This window comes from Electrophorus electricus, chromosome 6 (assembly GCF_041902795.1).
Source record: "Electrophorus electricus isolate QZ-2024a chromosome 6, ASM4190279v1, whole genome shotgun sequence".
NCBI lineage: Eukaryota > Metazoa > Chordata > Actinopteri > Gymnotiformes > Gymnotidae > Electrophorus > Electrophorus electricus.
In genome coordinates, this window is record NC_137502.1 from 34,180,264 (window position 1) to 34,206,055 (window position 25,792).

At 49.1% G+C, this 25,792-nt stretch overlaps 2 protein-coding genes, 1 long non-coding RNA gene and 2 other non-coding genes across 16 annotated transcripts; 4 read left to right on the plus strand and 1 right to left on the minus strand.

Annotated features, from left to right (window-relative positions):
• Nucleotides 1-135: 135 nt before the first annotated feature.
• Nucleotides 136-6,830, plus strand: LOC113580756 (B-cell receptor CD22-like). 5 transcript variants are annotated; one of them, XM_027015496.3, is made up of 15 exons: nucleotides 139-244; nucleotides 1,432-1,540; nucleotides 1,681-1,735; nucleotides 2,161-2,207; nucleotides 2,444-2,695; nucleotides 2,902-3,153; nucleotides 4,023-4,253; nucleotides 4,408-4,501; nucleotides 4,782-4,827; nucleotides 4,995-5,081; nucleotides 5,194-5,266; nucleotides 5,428-6,014; nucleotides 6,198-6,253; nucleotides 6,439-6,492; nucleotides 6,676-6,830. In XM_027015496.3, the coding sequence occupies exons 2-11, from the start codon at nucleotides 1,483-1,485 to the stop codon at nucleotides 5,230-5,232; spliced, it is 1,161 nt and encodes a 386-aa protein (XP_026871297.2). In that variant the 5' UTR covers nucleotides 139-244; nucleotides 1,432-1,482; the 3' UTR covers nucleotides 5,233-5,266; nucleotides 5,428-6,014; nucleotides 6,198-6,253; nucleotides 6,439-6,492; nucleotides 6,676-6,830. The 5 variants fall into 5 exon arrangements, with proteins under 5 accessions (XP_026871294.3, XP_026871297.2, XP_026871296.2 ...); XM_027015493.3 differs by having other exon boundaries at nucleotides 136-244; nucleotides 1,435-1,540; nucleotides 5,194-6,014; XM_027015495.3 differs by having other exon boundaries at nucleotides 140-244; nucleotides 5,194-6,014.
• LOC113580760 (small nucleolar RNA SNORD49) lies at nucleotides 6,297-6,371 on the plus strand. Its single transcript, XR_003410998.1, has one exon. It is a non-coding gene; the product is annotated as a small nucleolar RNA SNORD49 (small nucleolar RNA).
• On the plus strand, nucleotides 6,535-6,606 carry LOC113580759 (small nucleolar RNA R38). Its single transcript, XR_003410997.1, has one exon. It is a non-coding gene; the product is annotated as a small nucleolar RNA R38 (small nucleolar RNA).
• On the minus strand, nucleotides 6,717-25,500 carry fbf1 (Fas binding factor 1). 8 transcript variants are annotated; one of them, XM_081716597.1, is made up of 30 exons: nucleotides 24,660-25,500; nucleotides 21,754-24,449; nucleotides 20,143-20,170; nucleotides 20,016-20,063; nucleotides 19,796-19,874; nucleotides 19,637-19,697; nucleotides 19,408-19,458; nucleotides 19,047-19,203; nucleotides 18,817-18,903; nucleotides 18,464-18,592; nucleotides 17,916-18,030; nucleotides 17,440-17,603; nucleotides 17,001-17,091; nucleotides 16,319-16,672; nucleotides 16,161-16,229; nucleotides 15,667-15,845; nucleotides 15,325-15,443; nucleotides 14,992-15,120; nucleotides 14,546-14,646; nucleotides 13,978-14,166; nucleotides 13,604-13,711; nucleotides 13,180-13,319; nucleotides 12,881-12,999; nucleotides 12,590-12,712; nucleotides 12,163-12,348; nucleotides 10,583-10,759; nucleotides 9,382-9,519; nucleotides 9,005-9,101; nucleotides 8,600-8,730; nucleotides 6,717-6,899 (listed from the first exon to the last, which is right to left on the minus strand). In XM_081716597.1, exons 2-30 carry the CDS (start codon nucleotides 21,754-21,756, stop codon nucleotides 6,816-6,818), a joined length of 3,456 nt encoding a protein of 1,151 aa, XP_081572723.1. In that variant the 5' UTR covers nucleotides 21,757-24,449; nucleotides 24,660-25,500; the 3' UTR covers nucleotides 6,717-6,815. The 8 variants fall into 8 exon arrangements, with proteins under 8 accessions (XP_081572723.1, XP_035381420.2, XP_035381424.2 ...); XM_035525527.2 differs by having other exon boundaries at nucleotides 20,527-24,449; XM_035525531.2 differs by having other exon boundaries at nucleotides 18,817-18,894; nucleotides 20,462-24,449.
• On the plus strand, nucleotides 8,665-9,392 carry LOC145658636 (uncharacterized). The gene is made up of 3 exons (XR_014124305.1): nucleotides 8,665-8,804; nucleotides 8,899-9,077; nucleotides 9,217-9,392. It is a non-coding gene; the product is annotated as an uncharacterized LOC145658636 (long non-coding RNA).
• Nucleotides 25,501-25,792: the final 292 nt, after the last annotated feature.

Consider the following 25,792-nt stretch of genomic DNA (forward strand, 5'->3'; position numbering starts at 1 on the left):
GTGTCTAAAGCAAGTTGGTCTTCATCATTAAATGCCACCGGTAACACGGAATCAGCCCTGGCCTTGTTGCGGACGTCCCGGCTGCGTTAAAATATCCGCGCACAGCCGGAGCACTGGCCGCACGGTGATGTCTGCGCGCGTGTTTATGGGCTGATGTGGACATGTGTCCAGAGGAAGCTCGGGCATTTCCCTACGTGCCGGCTTTTCTCGTACACAGTCGCTGATCAAGTTCCACTCTCCTGCGGTAAGACTTGTTTTAACTCACATATATGAGCAGGCCTACATTAAGAGGTTTTTTTTTTGTTTTGTTTTTTTTTTAAACGAATTCATCTTTCGAATAATTTTATTGCTGATAATCTTTTCGGTCTTTCTCTCTAGATGTACATTTTCTAAACAGCTTCACTATAAGACACTAGGGAGGTAGGGAAAAGAACAGTCAACGATTACTGATGTTTTAAACATCTGTACTTTTAAATAATAAAAAAAATACTTTATTGCTTTTAAGTTGTTCTGTGGGAATAGAATATTTTAACAAGGTTACTTTAAAAGCAGAAGTCTAGTGAAACTCATGTTGTAAACCGACTTCTTGGTCAACTTCTATTGTTGTGACGTAAGTGGATATATGAAAAGGGGAAATCAAATAATAAAGCATCCAGAAGAAAAAGAAAAAGAACTACAGAGAAAAACAGCTGCACGAATTTCGTTTTAACCAAAACTTTATATTGCTACTGCCTCAGGCTTCATAGGCCTCTTTAATTACTTAGTAATGAACCTGGCCATGTGACTCCTCCCTCCCTTCCTGGGATAATTGTCACAATTAGTCCCCCGTGTTCCGGGTTCCGTGTTTTCCCTGTCTGTGTTTTTAGTTCCGTTCCATGGTTTCGTTTTCGCCTCCTCTCGTTTCAGTTTCCACACCTGCCCATCGTTTCTAGTATTAAGTTCGTGTATTTAAACCCTGTCTGGATCCGAGTGTTTTGTGGTTCATTTGATTGGTTGTGTTTTTGCGATTGCGTTGGTTTGTACTCCGTGTTTCTTAGCCCTGAGTTTTCCTTAGTCTTAGCTTGCTTCCGCTGTTTGCCTCCGTGTGTTTGTTTTGTTATCATGTATCCTCGTACTCTCCATGTCGGCTCTATGACCCTGGACTGCCTTAACGACTCTGATTTTGGATTTGCCCATAATAAATCTCGCTCATCTCTGTTCATTACTCTAATCAACTGATAACAAAAGAAATGTAATTAAATACCCACATTACCCTAATCAACTGATAACAGTTTCTTGTCTCAGAATGTTGTATGATTTAATGTTGTTTACTATTACAAGTACAGAAGTTTAGACAGACTTGTTTGTGAAAGAACAACTGACACTGCTGATCAACACTGTGATGGGATCACTGTAAGATAACTGTAAGATTGTTTCCTCTAAACTGTTCAGCAGCTCCGCGCTGGTGTCTGACTGTCTGAAGCAGGCGTTCATCTCAGGGCGATGCTGTCACTCAGAAAGCATCCTCCTCTGTGTTTGCTCTTTCTGCTTGTCATGCCAGGTGAGTCTGTTACCTGGCCTGAAAAGTTAGACGTAGTCGTTTACACATCCAGTCGTTTCTAGATGTTTTAGGTGACTGGTACTTCTGTCTGTTCACTGGTGTGTGACATGTTTATTTCTGTTGTCCTTCACCTCCAACAGCTTTGCTACAGAAACCCTCCGATTCCGAATGGGATATATGGAGAAAACGCTGCTGGTGAGAAAAGCAATGTGACTCTCGTGGCTACTTCTCCTGATACAAACAAAGTGTTCGTTTAAAACGGCTGCTTAGATTCATCATTTTACTGCAGATAGCAACCATGTCATGGTTGGATTTGGTCATGTGTGTGTATTCACCCCCCCGCAAGCTGTGCTTCTCCTTCTAGACATTTATTGTGAAGAGCAGAACAGAAGGTGTGTGAGAGTAGTTTAGTTAAATTCATGTGCCATTTATTAACTACACAACATACAGAGGTTATGAGTCGTAAATGAATCCACGCCCCTCAACACCCAAGATATGTGAAGAGTGTAAATGTAAGCGTTTTGTCACACTTTAATAAGGTGCAGACATATGAAGGCTGTTCGGCCGCATTGCTAACCGAATGTGTACTTTACTGACACACTGATTTATTTGTCTTGCAGGTATCAGCGGAAATCGGTGTCGTTAGCCAGAGTTGAGCTTGTCGTGTGTAAGTCACGTCGACTGTGCTTCCTCACATTCATGTCTGCTGTACCTTCTGTCTATTCGGCTGCACATCTAGTGCAGGAGAACAGAACCGCAGATCAGAGGTTATCTCCCCGACAGTCCCCGTCCCTTTGTTCTGTCCAAACTCACAGTACACTTTCGATTGCTTGACTGGACTGGGAGGCGCTGTTCTATCGGATTGCTTATAACTGATGTAATTCCGTCCTCCTCTCCTGACAGTACCGGGCAGCCAGGACTCGGAAGGGGGAGTGAAAGAGGGAACTGATGTGAGTTTGAGGTGTTCACTGATCCGCTGCAGATTTCTGGAAGAAATGGCGGACAGATTCCTCTGGTTCCAAAATGGCTTACGTTTACCCTACACCACCAGCCAAATCCAGCTGGCCTCCGTCAGCGGCCAGGATTCTGGCACCTACACCTGCGGTGTAACAGGATATGTTGAAACCTCTCTTCCTGTCACTCTCAATGTCAGATGTAAGAACACATTCATTTGTTCATTAATTCACTGACTAATTAAAACGTGAACTTCTGTGTGTACACAGAGGTACGGTTCCTTGGGACTAAATTTACTGACTCGTGGTCTACCTGGGCAAAAAATGACACAGGTCTCTACTTTTGTTTCTGCAACCTCAGAGCGACGTCTCCGTGTCTCGGTAACGAGGTTTTTCCTTTTCTTCCAGGTGCTCCAATGCAGGCGTCCGTGTCCATCAGACCCTCTAGTGAGGTAGCAGAAGGCAGTTCGGTGACTCTGTTCTGTAACAGCACCAGCAAAGGGACTGTGAAGTACACTTGGTACAAGGGCAGCACAGCTGTGGCCCAGGGAGCGCATTACCACATAAGCAATGTGGGTGCGGAGGATGGTGGTGAATACGTGTGCCACGCCAGCGGCGAACACAGGGAGGCGTATGCTAACGAGACTCTTACCATTTCACGTAAGCGCACTTTAGCGTTTTGGATTAAAAGCAGCACAGTCACTTTTATTGTGACACGACTAATCCGACATCTTCCACGCGAGCATTTGCATTATGACGTGGACCGTGCACACGCGTTCACCACTGACCACAGATCAGTCCCAAAAGTCACACACTCCCTATAGGATCTGACCTCAGATCGGTATTTTTAAAGTCATTTCCTTTATGACTGACCCCAAATCACTGTTCTACACACTATAGCCCCCTCACACACATATAATCACTGTAATTATGACTGCCCCAAGATCAGTATTCTTCCAGCACCTTTAGGTGTACAGTTTGATTAATACTCTCAGGAGTTGTAACAGTACAGCTAAGTGGCGTTGCGATTGCTGTGTACTTTGAGTCAAAAATAAGAGGACAGAAATGAGGGGCAGCATGAACTCAAGCTAGGATTGGACCATAAGGACGAAACATGGGAACATTTCATCCGACACTCATTATTTTTGCTCATTATTCCATACAGCCTCAGTTTTCACCTCACCACCCCTACGATCCCCTTTAGAGTGCTTTTTGACCCTTTGAGTCATTTGTTCACTAATTCATTGATTAATAAAAACTTGACTGATTTAATTAATTAATTAATTAATAGATTAATTAAAACCTGATCAGGACAGAGCTGTGAGTTTCTGGAAGCATGATAATGTTCCTAAAGACTAATGAACTAAATCGTGGTCTAATTACTAAATTGTGGTCTAACTGTGCAAAAAAAAAAACCCAAACAGGCCTCTATTCTTCTTCTAGATCCTCAGAGGGTCATCCCAGAGTGTTCATGTTCCCTCTCAATCCTTTAATCTTATTTCTCATCTCCTGTCCACCATCTTTTCTAGGTTCCCCAAAGGTGGTCTCGGTATCGGTGACTATGACATGCGACGCTGAAGCCAACCCCCCTGTACAAGACTACCTCTGGTTTAAAGAAGGCCACACCTCCCCAGTGGCATTTGGACGGAGCTTCAGGATTGCCAACATCCTCGAAGAAGACATTTCTCAGTACTACTGTGAGGCTCAGAACAGCATCGGCCATCACTCTGCGCGACTTGCGTGGTCTGTGATGCATAAAGGTGAGCTGCGCCGAACCGGCCACTCAGATTTTAGGTCCAGTTCATGACGGACAGTAGAAGGCCTGGTAAAAACACCCGCAGGGTTAAAGGTGATGCATGTCGTTGTTCTGTGCCATGTTTGTGCTGCGGTCATCTTTTTGGGGGGATCTCGAAGAGGAGTGTCCCACAGCTTTGGCCGTAGCTGCCGGAATCGGCGGATGCTGTGGAGCTCTGGGTGTAGCTGTTCTCTTCGCCGGTCTGTGGATGAGGTGAGGGACTGCAAGGAGGAAGTTCCTGTCTCTGTTTAAAACCTTTTGTCCAAATGGTTCTCACCGTCACAGTCGAATTCTGTATCTGATTATCCAATAAATGGCCATTACTGGATCATGGAAATATGCAGACCTTTTAAAAGGGACACTTTTATTTTCATAGTCCACAATGAATTAGACAAATAGTAACTTAAGACTGTCGTTACATTACATGTCGAATGAGGCAACATTCGGCGTGGTAATGAATGTTTACCTGTTGTTATTTCTTGTCTGGGAGCAGGAAGAGGAAGAAGAAGACAACATCAAGTGAAAAAGAAAGAAAAAAGGTATTTGAGCTAAGGCAATAGTGCGCGTCATTATCCATCCCGGCCACCAGGTAGCACCGTAGCTACAGGAGTGGTGGAGCAGCATACAACGGCATTTAAGCACAGAGGGTGGCGGAGATCCAAAGCTCTGGTCCTGTCCCACTGTTCTGCGCTTTTCTTCCACGTAGAATGTCGGCACCGATGCCACAGATGACTCATACGCACGTCTGGATCCACAGTCCAGGGCCTCCAGTGATGTGTACACTAGTCTTAATGTAAGGAACCAAATTCACCCAGACCCATTAAGGGACCCAACATCTGTGAATGTGGAGCAAAACAGAAATTCTTAACCTGTCTTATTTGTCTTTTCGTCCCTCCTGCGATCAGACTGTTTACAGCAGGTCTCAGGGTACCACGCGAGTGTGAGCCCTCAGATGTTCCTTCCCGCCATTATACTCCAGTAGGGATTCCACGTGCTGCTTTATTAACTACTGCAGTTGGGAAGTGTTACACACAAGGGCACAATGCATTGATTGGCGAAGTGTACAAGCACATATGTCCTGTCCACTGGTGCAGTGGAGTGAGTGCGAGTGTATGTATGTGACGGAAGTCTTTCTGCAGACTTGGCGGGAGCTGGACAGGAGTACAAATCACCCGGCAGACGGTACTGCAAAGGTAGAAGAGAAGGACTACGCAGATAGTGTTCCCAGCTAATGCCTGTGTAATGGACACGTTTCTGCATCGACAGCCCGTTGCAGCGGAACATCTAATGCATGACATATTTGAACCGTTTTTTAAAATTATTATTTTTTGTATTATTGATACAAACAACAGACTCAATAAATGAATGAAATTCTAAAAGTCGCGCAGTCATAAAATAACGACGGTCAGCTGGATCCTCCTCCTGTCGGAAGTCACGTGTTGTATGACGCCCAAACGATTATAAGTGCGGACGTCGGCAGCGCGCGGCTCTTTCCGCCTGTGCAGCGGTGGGGGAGAGGCGTCTGGGTTGGCGCGCGAGCCGCGGCTGGAAGGCCTGCGCGGGAGGGAAATGCCGCGTGAAGCCCGGCGCGCTTTAGGGAGGGGAAGGCGATGGAGCGGCTCGCGTTCACTTGGAGGTTAGAAAGCCGCTGAGCGTGCGTACGCGTCACGGCGGCTCCGGTGTGAAGCGGCGCACGTGGTCCGTCACGCGGCAGGATTTGCATGCGGTAAGTCGCGTGTAACTACCATAGCTCGTTAACAGCTCGTGAGTATCACGGTAGCTAACGTTGATTATTGTAGGATCTGCGTCTTATTTTTCAGTAATTTTATGGCAAGTGCTGCCGTTTGCTGCTATTGACTGGTATGATTATGCGAATCGCCCAAAGCGGTTTTTTTTTCTTTTGTTACAGGCGGTCAGATGCTCGATGACCTTGACCTGTGGTTTGCGTCAAACACGGCAGAAATGGTACGCATCAGTTGCTCCCTCAACATTTCTGAATGCATAACGTTCCCGCGATGAAAGCGCATAGGAAGTGCCGTCTGATGCGATAACTGACGATGGTCGAAGCCAAGCGAGTCTGAGGAATGCCCCGCGGGCACGCGCTTTTGCGCGTCACCGCGCCGCGTGGCTGACCGACGTTGTCGTTGCAGGTGATCACGGGAGCGGTGGCCTGGCCGAGGTGGCGGCGGATGCTCGCGGACTAGGTACGGATATTCCACCGGTTATCGGGGTGTAGGCATTGTGCCCGAAGCCAGTGATGATACAAAGTTATCCCTGTCTGACATAATGGTGTGGAGTCATGGTAACCTGAGGCTGCTCTTAACGTTTATTCATTCACTCAGGATGCCCAACACCGCATGCTTACACGCGCACTGTTCTCCTTTCAGGTCAGGAAGGTGAGCATCTCCACGGTGACCAACGTGGGTGGCTGTGAACCAAAGAAATGCCAGGGGCTGGAGATGTTGGATTATGCTTTATTTTTGTATGTAAAATTGTCCTAAATAAAGGCATGGCACTAGAGGTGGTGTCATGGTGTGTGAAAGGCAGTGTTGTAGGGGGCTTTCTTTAGCGTCTCCAGGAAGAACTGCTCGTCCTGAAGGAAGTCTCGGTCCTGCATTAAAGAGGCAGAGTACACAGCAGTTAAGCTCTGGTCTTGAGAGGATCAGTTCCTGTATATTAATGTCCTGCTAGAAAGCCTTTGATTAGTAACTAGGAATTAACGTGAACCTTAAATGCAGATTTACAGAAGATCAAGATACTGGGCATTAAATGTCTGAACAGCAAATCTAGAATTTGTCCATTTAACTTCCCAAAATACTACAGTGTCACAGATGTTTTACTTTGGAAATGAATTATTTAAACAAGCAGGGTGCTTTACTAAATAAAACTTCATCTTCACATATTTTCATATGCTCATTATGTAAACTTCGTAGCATTCTCTTTAAAATGCTTAATCTGAAGTGGAAACTATAAGTTTGTACTGTATAGTAGAAACGGGTTAAAAAGGTGTGTAGTGATATCTGGGAGGATGCATAGGAGTTTGGGACTATGGGGTGAGGCCTGCACCTTCTCTGGCGTGTGTGTGGTGATGTCCGTACCTCCTCTGTTGTGTGTGTGGGTGTGTGTGTGGGGGGCGAGGTCCGTACCATCTCTGTCGTGTGTGTGTGTGTGGGGCGAGGTCCGTACCATCTCTGTCGTGTGTGTGTGTGTGGGGCGAGGGCCGTACCTTCTCTGTCGTGTGTGTGGGGCGAGGTCCGTACCTTCTCTGTCGTGTGTGTGTGGGGCGAGGTCCGTACCTTCTCTGTCGTGTGTGTGGGGCGAGGTCCGTACCTTCTCTTGTCGTGTGTGTGTGGGGCGAGGTCCGTACCTTCTCTTGTCGTGTGTGTGTGGGGCGAGGTCCGTACCTTCTCTGTCGTGTGTGTGTGTGTGGGGCGAGGTCCATACCTTCTCTGTCGTGTGTGTGTGTGTGTGGGGCGAGGTCCGTACCTTCTCTGTCGTGTGTGTGTGTGTGTGGGGCGAGGTCCGTACCTTCTCTGTCGTGTGTGTGTGTGTGGGGCGAGGTCCGTACCTTCTCTGTCGTGTGTGTGTGTGTGTGGGGCGAGGTCCGTACCTTCTCTGTCGTGTGTGTGTGGGGCGAGGTCCGTACCTTCTCTGTCGTGCGTGTGTGTGTGTGGGGCGAGGTCCGTACCTTCTCTGTCGTGTGCGTGTGGGGCGAGGTCCGTACCTTCTCTGTCGTGTGCGTGTGTGTGTGTGTGGGGCGAGGTCCGTACCTTCTCTGTCGTGTGTGTGGGGCGAGGTCCGTACCTTCTCTGTCGTGTGTGTGGGGCGAGGTCCGTACCTTCTCTGTCGTGTGTGTGTGGGGCGAGGTCCGTACCTTCTCTGTCGTGTGTGTGTGGGGCGAGGTCCGTACCTTCTCTGTCGTGTGTGTGGGGCGAGGTCCGTACCTTCTCTGTCGTGTGTGTGTGTGAGAGGCGAGGTCCGTACCTTCTGTCGCGCGCGTGTGAGTGGGGCGAGGTCCGTACCTTCTCTGTTGTGTGTGTGTGTGTGTGTGTGTGTGGGGCGAGGTCCGTACCTTCTCTGTTGTGTGTGTGTGGGGCGAGGTCCGTACCTTCTCTGTCGTGTGCGTGTGTGTGTGGGGCGAGGTCCGTACCTTCTCTGTCGTGTGCATGCGTGCGTGTGTGTGTGTGGGGCGAGGTCCGTACCTTCTGTCGCGCGCGTGTGAGTGGGGCGAGGTCCGTACCTTCTCTGTTGCGCACGCGCGTGTGTGTGTGTGTGTGTGTGTGTGTGTGTGTGTGTGTTTGAGGTCCGTACCTTCTCTGCCGTGTGCTGGAGCAGGGCCAGTGTGGCCTGCAGCTCTGGAGAGAAACCACTGGAGCTGGTGTTTACTGCTGGAGCAGATACAGGAGCATCCAGCCGAGAGCTCGCAAACGCTGGAGAGACGTCTGCAAAGGGAAAGAGACTTTTAGGAATCACTGAAGCAAAAGCCACGATGCTGATTTTAACCTGAGCCAAAGTGGTGAGGTGTTGCAACTAAATGTGTTCTTTTGGATGACAATGCCAAAAAGCAAAAATGTTTTTACTGAGTGTTTTGTGTGAATGCGTGTGTGTAGTGCAACAGAAGGGGTGTATACTGTACATTGTACTGTACACTGTACACTGAAGGTGAGCTGGAGACTGTGTGTGTGTGTGTGTGCGTGTGTGTGTGTGTACACACACCTCTTATTAAAGGTGCAGAAGAGAGAGAGAAGGGATTGATGGGAAGGCTGTGTCTTTTCTCCACTTCTTTAAGGTGATCGGTCATTGTCATACGTTCCTGCAACACAAACCAGTAATTACAAAGCCACTACCTCCTTGAAGCCTTTTTACTTACTAAATATGTCAACTCTGTGTAAAGTGTAACGTCCAAACTATTACGCTGCTCTGTGCAGAAGGTCATTTGGAGTGGACGTTCAATATTGTACAACCAACACATGGCTTCTGGGGTGGAGAATGCTGAAGAAGTGTCTTCCTAAACCATTCATGGCGTGTGTGGGAGCTGTTGGCGGATGTAACGACGTCCGTCCTTTTCCCTGGTTGTGCGGATGGAACCTCACCTGCTGTAGGCTGTGCTCCTGCTTCCTGAGACGCTCCCTCTCGGCATGGATGGCGCGTAGACGAGCCTGGTGTTCGGCCTCCACCTGTCTGGCCTCCTGCAGTGCCCGTTCACCCTCTTCATACCGCTCAGACGCTCGCTACACACAACAGTTGCCACAGTGACCGCTCAGACGCTCGCTACACACAACAGTTGCCACAGTGACCGCTCAGACGCTCGCTACACACAACAGTTGCCACAGTGACCGCTCAGACGCTCGCTACACACAACAGTTGCCAGTGACCGCTCAGACGCTCGCTACACACAACAGTTGCCACAGTGACCGCTCAGACGCTCGCTACACACAACAGTTGCCACAGTGACCGCTCAGACGCTCGCTACACACAACAGTTGCCACAGTGACCGCTCAGACGCTCGCTACACACAACAGTTGCCACAGTGACCGCTCAGACGCTCGCTACACACAATTGCCAGAGTGACCGCTTAGATGCTCGCTACACACAACAGTTGCCACAGTGACCGCTCAGACGCTCGCTACACACAACAGTTGCCACAGTGACCGCTCAGACGCTCGCTACACACAACAGTTGCCACAGTGACCGCTCAGACGCTCGCTACACACAACAGTTGCCACAGTGACCGCTCAGACGCTCGCTACACACAACAGTTGCCACAGTGACCGCTCAGACGCTCGCTACACACAACAGTTGCCACAGTGACCGCTCAGACGCTCGCTACACACAACAGTTGCCACAGTGACCGCTCAGACGCTCGCTACACACAACAGTTGCCACAGTGACCGCTCAGACGCTCGCTACACACAACAGTTGCCACAGTGACCGCTCAGACGCTCGCTACACACAACAGTTGCCACAGTGACCGCTCAGACGCTCGCTACACACAATTGCCAGAGTGACCGCTTAGATGCTCGCTACACACAACAGTTACCAGAGTGACCGCTCAGACGCTAGTTATTAATGACAACACTGCATCTGTGAACACAACCGGGTCTGTAAAACAGTGGACTGGCAACGTTAGGCCGACGTTCTCCATACGAAGGCTGGCTGCTTGGCTCTGTAAGTACCTCCACAGCAATGCAGAAGAAACTGCTGTTCGCTTAATAATGCGACGCTAAAGAAACACTTGGGTTTGAAAAGTGTCCCGGCCCGTCTTGTTCTCGGGCAGGCGCGGCGGGGCGAGACCTTGCTGAAGCTCTCCACTTCCTGCGCGCGGGTTTGGAGACGCAGGGCCGCCGTGCTCAGCTGGCCTTTCTCTTGCTCCAGATCCTCTCTCAGCTTGTCCAGGTTCTCTCGCTCCCTCTGCAAAGTCTCCTCCTTCTGCTGCAGCTGGCCAGCGCGGAGGGTCATCTCGGCCTGCTCCTGAAACACACACACACAAGCAGACAGATGTGTCAGAGCTGGACTTGAGATATTCAGGATAAATCTCAAGATTTGGGGGAAAGACTTTAAACAGCTGAAAACACCAATAAAAAAAAAAACAAAAAAACTTTTTTTGTGTAATTATGGGTAAAGTTAATTGAAAATTGATTGTGTTTATGTGCAAAATAACCTGCTTATTACAAAAGAGCAAAATTATTTATTTTTGGTAAATAAAATATATTTTATTTTTGAGTTACCGAGTGTGAGTTTAGGACTAGGTTTCCTCTTAGACTTAGAAATATGTAACTAGAAGTGTTTTCTAACACATATGACATGCATTACCTTGTATGTGCCATGTTTGAAGATGGATGAGTTTGTGCATGTGCGAGGAGTTTGTATGTATCTGCACTACGCTGAAGATGGAGCCCTCTGTGTGTGTGTGTGTGTGTGTGTGTGTGTACCTGTGCCACGCTGAAGATGGAGCCATCTGTGTGTGTGTGTGTGTGTGTGTATATACCTGTGCCACGCTGAAGATGGAGCCCTCTGTGTGTGTGTGTGTGTGTATACCTGTGCCACGCTGAAGATGGAGCCCTCTGTGTGTGTGTGTGTGTACTTGTGCCACGCTGAAGATGGAGCCATCTGTGTGTGTGTGTGTGTGTGTGTGTGTATACCTGTGCCACGCTGAAGATGGAGCCCTCTGTGTGTGTGTGTGTGTGTGTGTGTGTGTGTGTGTGTGTACCTGTGCCACGCTGAAGATGGAGCCATCTGTGTGTGTGTGTGTGTGTGTGTGTGTGTGTGTGTGTGTATACCTGTGCCACGCTGAAGATGGAGCCCTCTGTGTGTGTGTGTGTGTGTACCTGTGCCATGCTGAAGATGGAGCCATCTGTGTGTGTGTGTGTGTGTGTGTATACCTGTGCCACGCTGAAGATGGAGCCCTCTGTGTGTGTGTGTGTGTGTGTGTGTGTGTGTGTATACCTGTGCCACGCTGAAGATGGAGCCATCTGTGTGTGTGTGTGTACCTGTGCCACGCTGAAGATGGAGCCCTCTGTGTGTGTGTGTGTACCTGTGCCACGCTGAAGATGGAGCCCTCTGTGTGTGTGTGTGTGTACCTGTGCCACGCTGAAGATGGAGCCCTCTGTGTGTGTGTGTGTGTGTACCTGTGCCACGCTGAAGATGGAGCCCTCTGTGTGTGTGTGTGTGTACCTGTGCCACGCTGAAGATGGAGCCCTCTGTGTGTGTCTGTGTACCTGTGCCACGCTGAAGATGGAGCCATCTGTGTGTGTGTGTGTGTGTGTGTACTTGTGCCACGCTGAAGATGGAGCCCTCTGTGTGTGTGTGTGTGTGTGTGTGTGTACCTGTGCCACGCTGAAGATGGAGCCCTCTGTGTGTGTGTGTGTGTATACCTGTGCCACGCTGAAGATGGAGCCCTCTCTTTGTGCATCCCTCTCCACGGCACGGTTAGCCTCTCGCTCCACCCGCTCCTGACGGAGTTTCTCCTGCGCGTGGAACTGCGTCCACTCGGTGGCGAGTCTCCTCCGCTCCACAGCACAGTGCTGCATCACCGCCTGCTGCTCCTCCAGCAAAGAACTCTGAGGACGGAGAGAGAGAGAGAGAGAGGAGAGAGAGAAGGAGAGAGAGAGAGAGAGAGAGAGAGAGAAGGAGAGAGAGAGAGAGAGAGAGAGAGAGAGAGAGAGAGAGAAGGAGAGAGAGAGAGAGAGAGGTCAGGTGTCCAGGCACTCTGAGCTGCTGAACACAAACAAAGGTCAGGGGACCTCTAGCAAATGCAATCAGGTATGAGCAGACGCTCTGTGGTTGTTGTGTGTGCGTCACCTTGGCCCTCTCCAGTTCTTCTCTCTCCATGGTGATGCGCTGAGTCATGGTACGTCTCTCCTCTTCCAGTCCTCTTAATGCTGACTCAGCTTTAGCCTGCTCTGCCGTGACTCGCCAGCGTTCCTACACACACACACAGTTACGCTGCAGGGAAGTGACTAGCACATCAGATTTACACTAAACTGTACACTGCTATGGTCCTTTGAGACCAGACACATCCCTGGTACAGAAGGTGAACGAACCCATTTGGACTTGTCGGTGCTTAATCCCTGTAGAAACCCACTCACACACCTGCTGGAGGGCTCTCTGCTGTTCGGCAAGCTGTGTTTCCATCTTGGCTATGACCTCTTTCAGTCTGATTCTCTCCTCGGCCATCTCACTCTGCTGCTGGGACAGATGCTCCTGGAGTACTGAGAGAGACAGAGGACGCGTGAACACACACGCACGCACACACACACACACACACACACACACACACACACACACGTGTCCACCATCATTGCATTCTGAAGAGCAGATGACTAAGTGTGAGGTCTCCAGTGCTGTTCTGAGGTCAGTGAGCCCCAGCAGGGCTGTGGTGGAGCGGGTACCTCTCAGCTGTTCGTCCCTGTGTCGGGCTCCCAGCGCCAGGCCCTGCGCTGTGTTCTCATGGGTGCTCTCCACCCGACACGCTAGATCACCCAGCTTGCGGGAGAACTGCTCCATGTGCTCGATCAGTGCTGCCAGAGACCTGGGCACGCATACACACATCCACCCTGGCATTTACTGTTTATCGTAAACTTCATCGTACTTCACGCTTACACACCCACACACACCCACATGGTTTTTTGAGAGAGCAGCAGAGGTGTGTGTGTGTATAGATCTCACCACAGTATGAGACAGTTCTGCAGTATCCAAATCTGTGAGGACGTTTGTGTTGATGGTCTGAGGTAGAGTCTGTGTGTGTGTGCGTGTGAGAGAGAGAGAGAGAGAGTGAGTGAGTGTGTGTGTGTGTGTGTGTATAGAGTGCAGTACCTTGTCTGCGAGGTAGCACTGGTTACTGCATCAATCTCCTCATCCTTCAGTTTCTGGAGTCTCTGCAGCTGCTCCTCATAATCTTCCTTCATCTCCAGTATAGACTTCCTACCACCCACCCCAGCACGCACGCACGCACGCACACACACACACGCACACGCACACACACACACACACACACACACAATAGCAGCACTATTCAGCAGCCTTGAACCATCAAGGGTTCTTACAGGGATCCCAGTGACAGTTCAGTCTGGTTGTCTGTACTCTGTTGAGTTTTAAACCACAGCACAGGTCCCTGCACATTTGTACTGCAGAGCTGTGTGAACGCGGCTATCCCGGCATGCCGTGGGGAGAGGAGGTCAGCGTTGTACCTCTGGAGGTCTCGGAGTCGCTCCACCTGCCGGTCCCGGTCCAGCTGGCACTGGGCCAGCTGGCGCTGGTGCTGCTCCAGGAGGACGGCCCTCTCCTGCTCTGCCAGCCGCGCTGCCAGGGCCTGGCTCTCCAGCTGCACCCGCGCCTCCCGCTGGGACGCCGACTCCTCCAGGAGCTTCACATGGGCTCTGACACGGGAGAAGGACCAGATCGCTGAGTGTGTGTGCGTGTGCGCGTGCGTGAGTGCGCGTGTGTGTGTGCGCGTGCGTGAGTGCGCGTGTGCGCGTGCGTGCGCTCGTGTGCGTGCGTGTGTGCGCACGTGCGCTCGCGTGTGTGCGCGCGTGTGAGTGCGAGTGTGAGCACATGCGCGAGTGTGTGCGCGCGTGTGTGCGCTCGTGTGTGTGCGCGCGCGTGTGTGCGAGTGTGAGCGTGAGCGCGTGCGTGCGTGCGCGAGTGTGTGCGCGCGCGTGTGTGTTCGCGCGTGTGTGTGTGCGTGTGTGAGCGCGAGTGTGAGCGCGTGCGTGCGAGTGTGTGCGAGTGTGTGTGCGTGTTTTCTGCGTGCAGTACCTGTGGGCGTTCTCCATCAGCTCTGTATCCTGTGTGTGTCTCTGCTGGACACTGTCCAACAGCTTCTGGAGCTGCTCCTTTTCCATCTGAAGACTTTTCACCTGCCACACAGGATGCTGCTGCTGGTGGTACAACTGTGTGCTGTTGACTAACTCTAATACTAATTGTAGGGTATTGTTTATTACACTGATGCTGACTAACTGAAACTCTGCTTATTGTTTAATGCACTGATCGTTGTCTGTTACAGAGCGTATACTTATTTTACACTTTTAGGCATCAACACTGATCCCTGTATTTCTACAGTATTTTAGTTCATCGGTATGGACTCTAACCTACTGTACTGGCTAGGATGTATTCTATGAGTAAATGACAAAGCACTTTTGTAAGTCGTTCTATATAAGAGCTTCTGTCAAATGCCGTAAATGTTATTCTGCGTTTGAGTTTACCTGTCCCTGCAGCTGTGTGATCGTAGCCTGTAGTGACGCTATGTCTACAGACTGCTGCTGTGTGTCTCTCTTCTGTAGCGAGCCCAGCTCCAGAGAAGCTCCCAACCCCCACTGCTGAGTCTGGGTCAGCTGCCACACACACACACACACACACACACACATTTTCAGTGTGTTTGATTCTCATAGTGATTTGCTGGTGATAACTGGCTCGTAATCAAAGAAAAGCCTGGCTCTGATTATGTCAGTGTGCTGTGTGGTCAGGTGTGTTTTAGGTGTGCACGGAGGTGTGTGTTGTGTGCTGTGCGGTCAGCTGTGCGTTGTGATCACGTTTACCTGCTGTTTCAGCAGGAGCTGCAGCATGTCTGCAGACAGACTCACTGGTGGCAGAGTGGAAGACAGCCCCTCCTGCTGGACAGGTACGGTAGTGTCTGCCCCAGGTCTCTGCTGGGTCTCTGAAACAGAGAGAGAGGGAAAAAAGCCACAAACAACAGCCCTTCAGTTTACACTTAAAAAACCTACAGACACAAATGCATCAAAGACCACGGAAACGCTAATTTCCAGCTCTGTCAGCCTGCATCGCCTCAAGCCAGAGCCGCCGTGAGTCCACAGCACCGTGCAGGGTAACGGGATAACGGGGTAGCTGTACTCTAAATGCATTTCATTGACTGCAGAGACCTGTGTAGCTGACCGAGGCCGTGTGATTGGCCAAGCTCTTGCCAGGCGACTGCTGACTGAGGTGGTTCAGTTCCCGTAGCTCGGACGTGGGCGTGGCGGGCGTATGCCGGGATCCTGGGCTGGGTCCTGACGTAGGTGTGCGCCCCTGCTGTCTGCCAGACACAGCCAGAGGCTCGCTGCTGAGAGAAGACACAACTCAAACAGGATATTTCAAACTAATTTATTTAAAACCATCAGGCATCAGAGCTAAACTGCAGTTAAAACCAAACTTTTAAATGTACACTATCTGATTTCCTTTCATATTCTTTTGATTAACATGCTGATGCCTGACCAGCAGGTCCTAGGTTAAAGGTGAGTGCCTCATAAACAAGCTTTCGGTCCCAGGCATCGGGATCAAAGGGTGCAACAAACACAGCACCTGCATTTCCAGGTCAGTCACGTTCATTTGACTCATTTGTTCGTTTGTTCAGCCGCACGCCGAGGGCCTGCGGTACCTGGGTGATCTGCGGGGGGCGCTCATGTCCTCCTGTCTCTCGCGTGGAGTCACGGTGGTGTTCCGTCTGCTGACAAAACGCATAAAAAAATTAATTAATTAATTTTTTAAAAAGTACGTCCGATGCTCCCATCCATCCATCCCTCCCTCCAGGTCTACCTGCGGAGCGAGGCCAGGTTGGCCTCCTCTCCAAGCCTGTCGTCCGATCGCCCCGCCCCCTGAGCTCTGCTCTTACTCAGAGCCCCTGCTAGCCAGTCTTCCTCCTCCTCCTCCCCCTCCCCGGGCCCCTGGGCGGAGGAGGTGGCCCTTGCGGGTGGTGCTGCCCGACCACGGGGTGGAGAGGGTGGAGGCTTCTGGCTCTCCGGGACTCCGGCGGGCTCCTTGGCGCCGTGCGTCTGCCCTTCCTCGTCCTCCTTCTTCAGGCCCAGCCAGTCGGATGCGGCTCGGCCGGCCCGGACGGAGGGTTTGGGTCTGTGCTCTGGAGAAGGAGAGCTGACGTCCTCCATGGAGAATCTGGGTGAGGACACACACGGATACTCAACACAGTACCACACATTTTTTAACCAAGGTTACTGAAACACCATAATGGCTGTCCCAAAATGACCCCTGAGCTTATAAACCAGAAATGTATTTATTCAAAATATTTCTGCAAAATATACAACTGTGCAGAAATGTTTGGGTTACACACAAATATCTCCATTGAGACACGGATTTATATCACTTTTTTATTGTCAAGCAGATTTTTTAATCACATTTGCACTTATGCAATAAGTGAAAACAAACAGTAAAGTGTAAACAAAAGCCTCGGCGGGCGCGGTGTGGCAGGACTGTGTTTCCTCACCGGACGGACTGTCTGCGGCTCTGGTGCCCCTCTGGGGCGGATCCCACTGTGGGCTGGTACAAGCCGAAGGTGAAGTCTTCCTCGCTGACGTCTGCGCCGGGGGGTTGGGTGTGCGTGTGTGTGTGTGTGTGTGTGAGTGTGTGTGCGTGCGTGTATGTGTGTGGGGAGAAGAGTGACAGACACATCTGCTGTTAACTGAACCTGAATGACATGTCACCCCAATTAGAGTAAATAAAATGAACCCCAATTCCCACAATTCAAATATTAGTGCTTCTTGAGTAAGAATAAGTTACAGAAACCAAGCATTAAGCTAGACAACAGAACAGCCAGGCAGAATATAACACAGTGCTAAGAAATGACTTCACGCTAGCACACAGTGCTAATAAATGACCTCCGTCAGCTGGAACCTGGAAATCTTGGACTGGTAGTCAGAAACTACCTCTGTCAGCTGACCCCCTCCGTGGCGGTTTCTGGGCGGGCGGCACTCTCTCGGGCTGGGCTGGGTCCTTCTTCTCTCCCGTGGCAGGTCTCTGCAGTAGCTGCAGAGATGTCCCAATGCCCAGGATCTCGTCCAGTCTGGTGCGCGCCCTTCCAGGGGCCTCACTACTCGGGGAGAGCGAATATCGTTACAGTTTGGGAACGAGATTGCTGGGTTAAGATCGTGTTAGCTATAAGAACTGTGCCCTCCACAGTCCCCTCAGCATTGACGAGGTTGGTTCACACTCGTTTCAGATGCCTTTTCAGTTTTGCATTTTTTCCTCTCTTTTTTTAATTTATTTATTTTTTTGACAGTACACATGGAGACGTCCAGGGTCAGAGGAAGAAAAATACAAAAACAAACGGTTACAACCACTGCAAATCTGCTTTCGGTAGTTTTCACAGAATAAGAGATTTTTACAGATCTATACACTACACCTCTCTCTCTTCACGACGAGTCCACTGTCCTTCGGAGTGTCACTGAACCCCAGTGCATCCATCAGGTCATTTTGGTCATCATCATCGAAGGTCAGTTCGTCCCGCTTCTTAGGTGCTGGGCCAGAGAAACACAACACCCAATCAGAAACACACAGGACTGCCCTATCAACTACACAACACCCAATCAGAAAACGACGCGACTTACAATTATGACTGAGCACAACTTGAGCAATTGAGGGTTAAGGGTCTTGCTCAGGGGCCCAACAGTGGCAACTTGAACCAACAACCTTCTGATTACTAGACAAGTACCTCAACCACTGAGCTACTGAGGTCCCCAAGCAGAAATACACAGGGCTGCCCCATCGATCAGAAATGCATTCGGACAACTCTCTAAAGCACACTTCTACATTTATGTTGCCTCAAAAAGGTGAAGGTAAAGTGCAGGCATCATGCAGACTGGAATGTTGTTAAGTCAGTGTTTTACGGAGCTTGACTCGGCCAGTGCTTTGCAGAAACTGGACCAAACGTGTCCTGATGTTTGTACTGACCTAGCTGCTCCTGCTTCCGCACAGTGAGAGAAGGTGGGGACATGGGTTCTTCTTGCCCTGACAGAACGCTCTTAGACACCCCCGGGTCCAGGCCGTCCAGAAGGCCACCCAGGTCATCACGCATGTCGTCTGTGTAAGACCAGAGCGTTTAGTCGCACGTACTCACCATCTACTCCTGTGCGCACCTGACAGTCTGCACAGGACACACGAAGATACTACAGGACTTCTGCAGCAGTGTTTAGACTGTAAGGCTAAACTTCTCTGAGCTTGGCTTCTTACTAGGCCTGTTTACCGCTTACATAAACTGAAGGGTAGCAGTTGCTAGGGTTACGGTGTGAGGTGGACAGGCTCACCCACGAAACTGAACTTCCTGTATCCTCGGACGGCGGCAGCCGGAGCAGAGCGGGGCTTCCTCTCCTCCAGCCCTGGGCCTTCCAGATCTGCAGGAAGACACAAGCGGAGATGCAGAGTGGGAGCTCTGCCAAATAGCGTGCCCCCCCACGGAGATACAGAAGAGTACTGAGCGGCTGCGTGAAGGGTACGGGCGACAGGTCAAACCCACGGCTAGGTCTGGCCGCCTCACCTGGGTCAGCTGCTCCCCGTTTCACCGATCCAGGTGCAGGGGCTCGGCTCTGAGCTGGGGCTGAGTTGGGTTTAATCAGGGCTGAGTCGGGTTTAGTCAGGGCCGCTCTCGACTTTCTCTGGTAGCCGAAAAGGTCAGCGTCCATGTCATCTATGTCCTGGACATGGAAGGAAACATACACATACACACACACACACACACACACACACACACACAAAAATGTATTCAAATACCCAGACCCACTTGGGTCAAGAAGAGCCAGTCTGAGGTGAGGAAAGGGTATAGTTAGGTTTAAGGAAATAATTCTCTCCTAAATTCAACCCTCAGAACCTCAGGGATGAAACAGCAATGAACGCTCCACCTTCATGGTGTCTAACAGTGCCTTGGGGTCGGCCTCGGAAACGTCGGAGCCCTGCAGGCAGAACAGCACAAACAGTCAGCTTCTCAGTTGACCTTTATTTTGGCCGGTGTTCATTTATCCTATAAACAGTCATCACTGTCAGTAAACTTGCAGACCATGCGTGCAAAACATTGATAATGCTAAAATCAATGCACCTCAACTACGGAATTAACAGAAAAACAGTTCCCACCTCATCCTCTTCCTCAGCTTCCTCTGCCAGTTTGCTGAAGAACTCGTTCTCCAGTAGCGACCTGGGTGGGTTTGACACGACAGACAGCGATTGGTGAATTCCAGCGTTCGCCATCAGGGCGCCGCCTCGACACCGCACGGAAGCGGGAACACTGCTCACCCTTTCCTGCCACGTGATGGCGGCACACCTGGATCTCCGCCTGCTCCTCCACCGGAAGACCTGCTCCTCACGGGGGGGTCTGGGTGGCGAAGAGAGAAAGGTTTTCTGAGTTTTCCTTGAAAAGGTTGTAGTTTTGCATCTATTTTCAGACCCAAGATATCAAGTCCTAATGGACTGAATTGCACAATTTCAAAGTATATTATTAAAAACACTGTCATACCATCACTTCCGTCGCCCAAGAGGTCCCCCAGAACATCATCAATTGTGCCTAAAACAGACAAGTGTTTGACTGAACACGGTTGAATGAGTGTCTTCTGTATACTGCAGGTTAAAGACCAGGCACGTACCCCTTAAGCCCTTCTTCTGTTTTGAAGCCTAAAGCAGTCGACAAAAAGAAAAGGTTTGGACAATTTGAGCCAAAGATTTCAACCTACCACCGAAATCCTTGCCGTTACCAGCTCGCTAACCCATTCCGCTAGCTGGCGTTACACTGGATATACATGATCAACAACAGGCTAAATAACTATTATATTAGCCATATGGCTTTCACAAGCATGCATTTGCACAGGTAAACCAAAAAAAAAAAAAAGCTGTGACTCGCCGTATCTAGCACAGGGTGGCACAGGACACCAGCCCTGGATAAATCACAGTCATCGCTAAACACACCATATCTAGCACAGGGTGGCACAGGACACCAGCCCTGGATAAATCACAGTCATCGCTGAACTCACCATATCTAACACAGGGTGGCACAGGACACCAGCCCTGGATAAATCACAGTCATCGCTGAACGCACCATATCTAACACAGAGTGGCACAGGACACCAGCCCTGGATAAATCACAGTCATCGCTGAACTCACCATATCTAGCACAGGGTGGCACAGGACACCAGCCCTGGATAAATCACAGTCATCGCTGAACACACCATATCTAGCACAGGGTGGCACAGGACACCAGCCCTGGATAAATCACAGTCATCGCTGAACGCACCATATCTAACACAGAGTGGCACAGGACACCAGCCCTGGATAAATCACAGTCATCGCTGAACTCACCATATCTAGCACAGGGTGGCACAGGACACCAGCCCTGGATAAATCACAGTCATCGCTGAACGCACCATATCTAACACAGAGTGGCACAGGACACCAGCCCTGGATAAATCACAGTCATCGCTGAACTCACCATATCTAGCACAGAGTGGCACAGGACACGAGCCCTGGATAAATCACAGTCATCGCTGAACTCACCATATCTAGCACAGGGTGGCACAGGACACCAGCCCTGGATAAATCAGTCATCGCTGAACTCACCATATCTAACACAGAGTGGCACAGGACACGAGCCCTGGATAAATCACAGTCATCGCTGAACTCACCATATCTAGCACAGGGTGGCACAGGACACCAGCCCTGGATAAATCAGTCATCGCTGAACTCACCATATCTAACACAGAGTGGCACAGGACACCAGCCCTGGATAAATCACAGTCATCGCTGAACTCACCATATCTAGCACAGGGTGGCACAGGACACCAGCCCTGGATAAATCACAGTCATCGCTGAACGCACCATATCTAACACAGAGTGGCACAGGACACCAGCCCTGGATAAATCACAGTCATCGCTGAACTCACCATATCTAGCACAGAGTGGCACAGGACACCAGCCCTGGATAAATCAGTCATCGCTGAACTCACCATATCTAGCACAGAGTGGCACAGGACACCAGCCCTGGATAAATCAGTCATCGCTGAACTCACCATATCTAGCACAGAGTGGCACAGGACACCAGCCCTGGATAAATCACAGTCATCGCTGAACTCACCATATCTAACACAGAGTGGCACAGGACACCAGCCCTGGATAAATCACAGTCATCGCTGAACTCACCATATCTAGCACAGAGTGGCACAGGACACCAGCCCTGGATAAATCACAGTCATCGCTGAACTCACCATATCTAGCACAGGGTGGCACAGGACACCAGCCCTGGATAAATCACAGTCATCGCTGACTGAGCTGAGGAGTTAGCCTAGCTAGCTAACCTGCGTCCACGTCGCCATTGGCAACCGCAGCGTAGCCTTCTGATAACTCTGCTTATGTGGTCATGTGTGTCCGCTTCGCTTAAAAATAAAACAACATTAAAGCCAGCAAAGTTGAACACACAGCCACGGTAATATCACTAGCTAGCTACGGTTCTCTTCACACGAGAATCGTCCAGACTCCCGGGTGCTTAGCGACGGGAAGACCGCAGCTAACTTAGCTAAGCTAATTTTAGATAGCTGGCGAGTCCACCCGCTACAGACTCTACCGAAGGAAATAAAACAGCTCAGAACATGTTCATTTTAATAGTCGTTCGCAGTCTAAAAAAACGACCCATAAGGTTATAAGGTCTATGCACACAGTACGTCTGTGTTGCAGGCGTCCAAATCAGCCGTACTCTAGTTTTGAACTCCGTGGTTGCTCCTTACGTAGTTCCTGTTTATTTAAACGCATCGTGGGTAATGTAGTATTCTTACAGAGTCAGGACTTTTCATATCTGTGTTTTAATTTGATGGAACCTAATTCGGAATTTCGACTTCAGTCACTCTTCCTGTTTTTACTAGTTACATATGTTGGATGTTTAACACGAATAGAGAGTCATGGAGAAACTCATGGCGTTTGATGCGGATTAGTGACGACCACTAGGTGGCGATCACAGTACACTCGATTGTTGTCCTCATAACACAAGTAAAGAATGGGCTTCAATACCGTTGCCTTACAGCGAATGATGTTATGATGAAGCTAACTTATTTGGGTTAGGATTAGATGAAAACCCTGAATATTCTCACGAAAGTACCTCGGTTATACAAATGTAGATGCGGAAGTTTGAAACAACAGTATTTGAATCAAACGGGGGTGGAGTTGTTATCCATTAAAAACGTGTGTGATCAGAACCTGCAACTTTATGTTACATACCCCACACCGCAGTGCTTGGACAATGGAAATGCATATAAATGTATAACTGTGTGTTTGTATTTGAGAAATCAGAATCATTTTCTGTCGGCTAGTCTTCTGTTCGTTCATAACTGACAAACACACAGAATAAGACACAAAAGAAACAAATGGAAATTTGTTTCTTTCAATTATAGGCAATAAAAACAATTTATTTCTCCAAAACAGCATAAGCTGCATCAGTACTTTAGTGGTATGTTGTTTATGCAATTTATACAACATTTAACTATACTATACTATACTATACTATACTATACTATACTATACTATACAAACTATACTATACAAACATTTAAATGGGATCAAATAATCAATCATTTACCGACAGTAACATATCACAACCTTATTCGCTGAAAACTGTACCAAAGCTCACCATTCAGAGAGGACCCAGAGACGTGGGCTATCTGTGATCCCAGCTACTCTGATCCACGGCTACTCTGACCTATCAGCCTCCGGCGTGTCCATAAGTGCCCTGGTTGCTGCAGCACAAGGCTTTGTGGCAGGCAGCAGCTGTGAGCATCTCGCAGTCGTGATCAGTCTCTCTGCTAGCTAGGAGCCATCTTCTCCTTCACTAGAGAATGGGCCTCACAATATACACACGTTGCTTTCTTTAATAGATTCTGGTTAATGTTTAGAATATCTAGAAAAGACCTGACAATTAAAAAGATCATTGCTGAACCCATAATGCATCTCAGAGTATTATATACACATGGTATTTCCAGGCTATCATAGATGGACAGTATTCTCAGAGTATCATGGTGTCATAACCTTCATTCAGAGAGAGAGAGTGTTCAGTGAGGTGTTGGCTTTAACATTCCTTGGTCTTTGGGCTATGACATTGGTGAAGTCTCTGCTGGGTTTGTTGGGAAATATGGGCTCAGTATTTCATATCCACTGATCCTTGTCTTATCTTATTGTCATGGAACAGTGCCGTGTTTGGTGCCTCAGTTCAGGAAGTGCCAGTAATCCTATCTTCCTAATCCTAGCCCCATTTTAGTCGTTCCTCGTGATATGTCTGAAGCTTTTACTTTGGAAATAAACAGACTGAAAGACAAACACGTCTCAGGAGGAAACGATTCCCTGTCCTAGGCATTAAAGTCATCTGTGTGTGGTTCGTTTCCCCAGACTCACTGAGGGCGTACAGATTAAACTGCATCCAAAGTCATGGTCGGGTGCTCATATTCTCCGAACTGGATCCTTGGTGGAAGTGGAATGGGGCGTGAACACTCATCTACGGTCTGGCTGCGTTGCAGACCTGAAGAGACCACGTGAGTTTCCAAAGTGTGTCTCCCGTGGCCTTCACAACGCCTCGTGTGTGTGGAAAGCCGAGAAGCGAACACGCAGACAGCTGAGCTCCAGGTGGTCTACAGAGCTCAGCTGTCTTCGTATTCACTCTTGAGTGTTTGCTTTTTTTTGAGGTAGGCTGCGGCTAGTTCAGACTAGCCGTACTGCCTGCGGACTGGTAGCATGAATCTCTCTGTTCCTCAGTAAGTCTCTGGAGTCCTCGGACCACACTGGTACCAGTATACTGGTACTGGTATACTGTACTGATATCTTGATGCATAGTTTCCTCATGACTGACCCTCATCATTTTTCCACAGCGTCACCATCAGTCTTTGTGCATGGAATCTCTGTGTCTCCATGAGGGTCTGGCTGCCTGAAGGAGAAAATGATCTCATTAATTCTGCTGTACAGTGTTATAATGTCTTATACAATACATGACTGCAAGACATAGCAGGTTATAAAAAGACAGTGTATCTAAGACTTCCCAATTGATTTTTGCTGATTTTTAGGAAAGAAATGTCCATCGCATGCTAGATGCCTAGGAATCAAATGCTACACGACTTCAACCTGTTATTGAACTGACCTGAGCATGCCCCAAAACACGCTTGCCTCACGTTACCTAGCAGACGCAGATTAAACAGGGAAGTACAACAGCTTGCTGCTTTGCGCTGACCCAAAGCAAAAGGAACATGAAGAGTGAGGGGAACATGGGTGAGAGTCAGCATGGTGTGTACAGATACTGGACAGACACTCTTGCTCCGGCCACAAGTCAGTTAACTTGTCCACCGTTGCAAAGCTCCACCATATGTGTGAACACATGGCTGCTTTTCATTATCTACTTCCTGTGTTTACTTCACATGCTCAGTTTTCATTGGCTGTTGACTGTGCAGAATACACTACTAGATTACGCTCAGAGTCGATTCGAAAAAATCAAACATTTGATATACTCCAGAAATCAGAGTGTGTGCCCCTCACACACTACTCGGTTCTCTCTCAAACTTTCAACTTTAACTGACCCAAACTGACCAAACTAAATCCAGCCAGCGCAGACTCAGCCAGCCTGAGAATGGGGGCTAAAATCAGGGTTAAAGCCTTGGCTTAAGGCATGTATAGGGTTCTTGCTCCTTTTGGAAGACAAGTATATTCCAGAAAGTTCTCTATAATTTCTTCGGCTTTTTCAAATATTTCATGAGACTGTGTAAGCAACCCTTCACAGCTATCCCTACAGCCTATATGTCTTTGCATCAGTCCTGTTGTAGTAGTTTGGGTGTAGCACTGGGTATAGCCATGTTCTTATGGAGCACGATAGCACAGACCCATTATGTGATGTGACACCATTGGGCCCTAAACTAAGAGGATTGGCTTGCTGGTTTGATTAGAGCTCAGGGGTAAGAGGATTAGAGCTTAGCTGATCTGCATCCATACTACCTCATACTACCATCCATACTACCTCATACTACAATCCACACTACCTCATACTACCATCCACACTACCTCATACTACCTCATACTACCATCCATACTACCTCATACTACAATCCACACTACCTCATACTACCATCCACACTACCTCATACTACCTCATACTACCATCCATACTACCTCATACTACCTCATACTACCCTCCATACTACCATCCATACTACCTCATACTACAATCCACACTACCTCATACTACCTCATACTACAATCCACACTACCTCATACTACCTCATA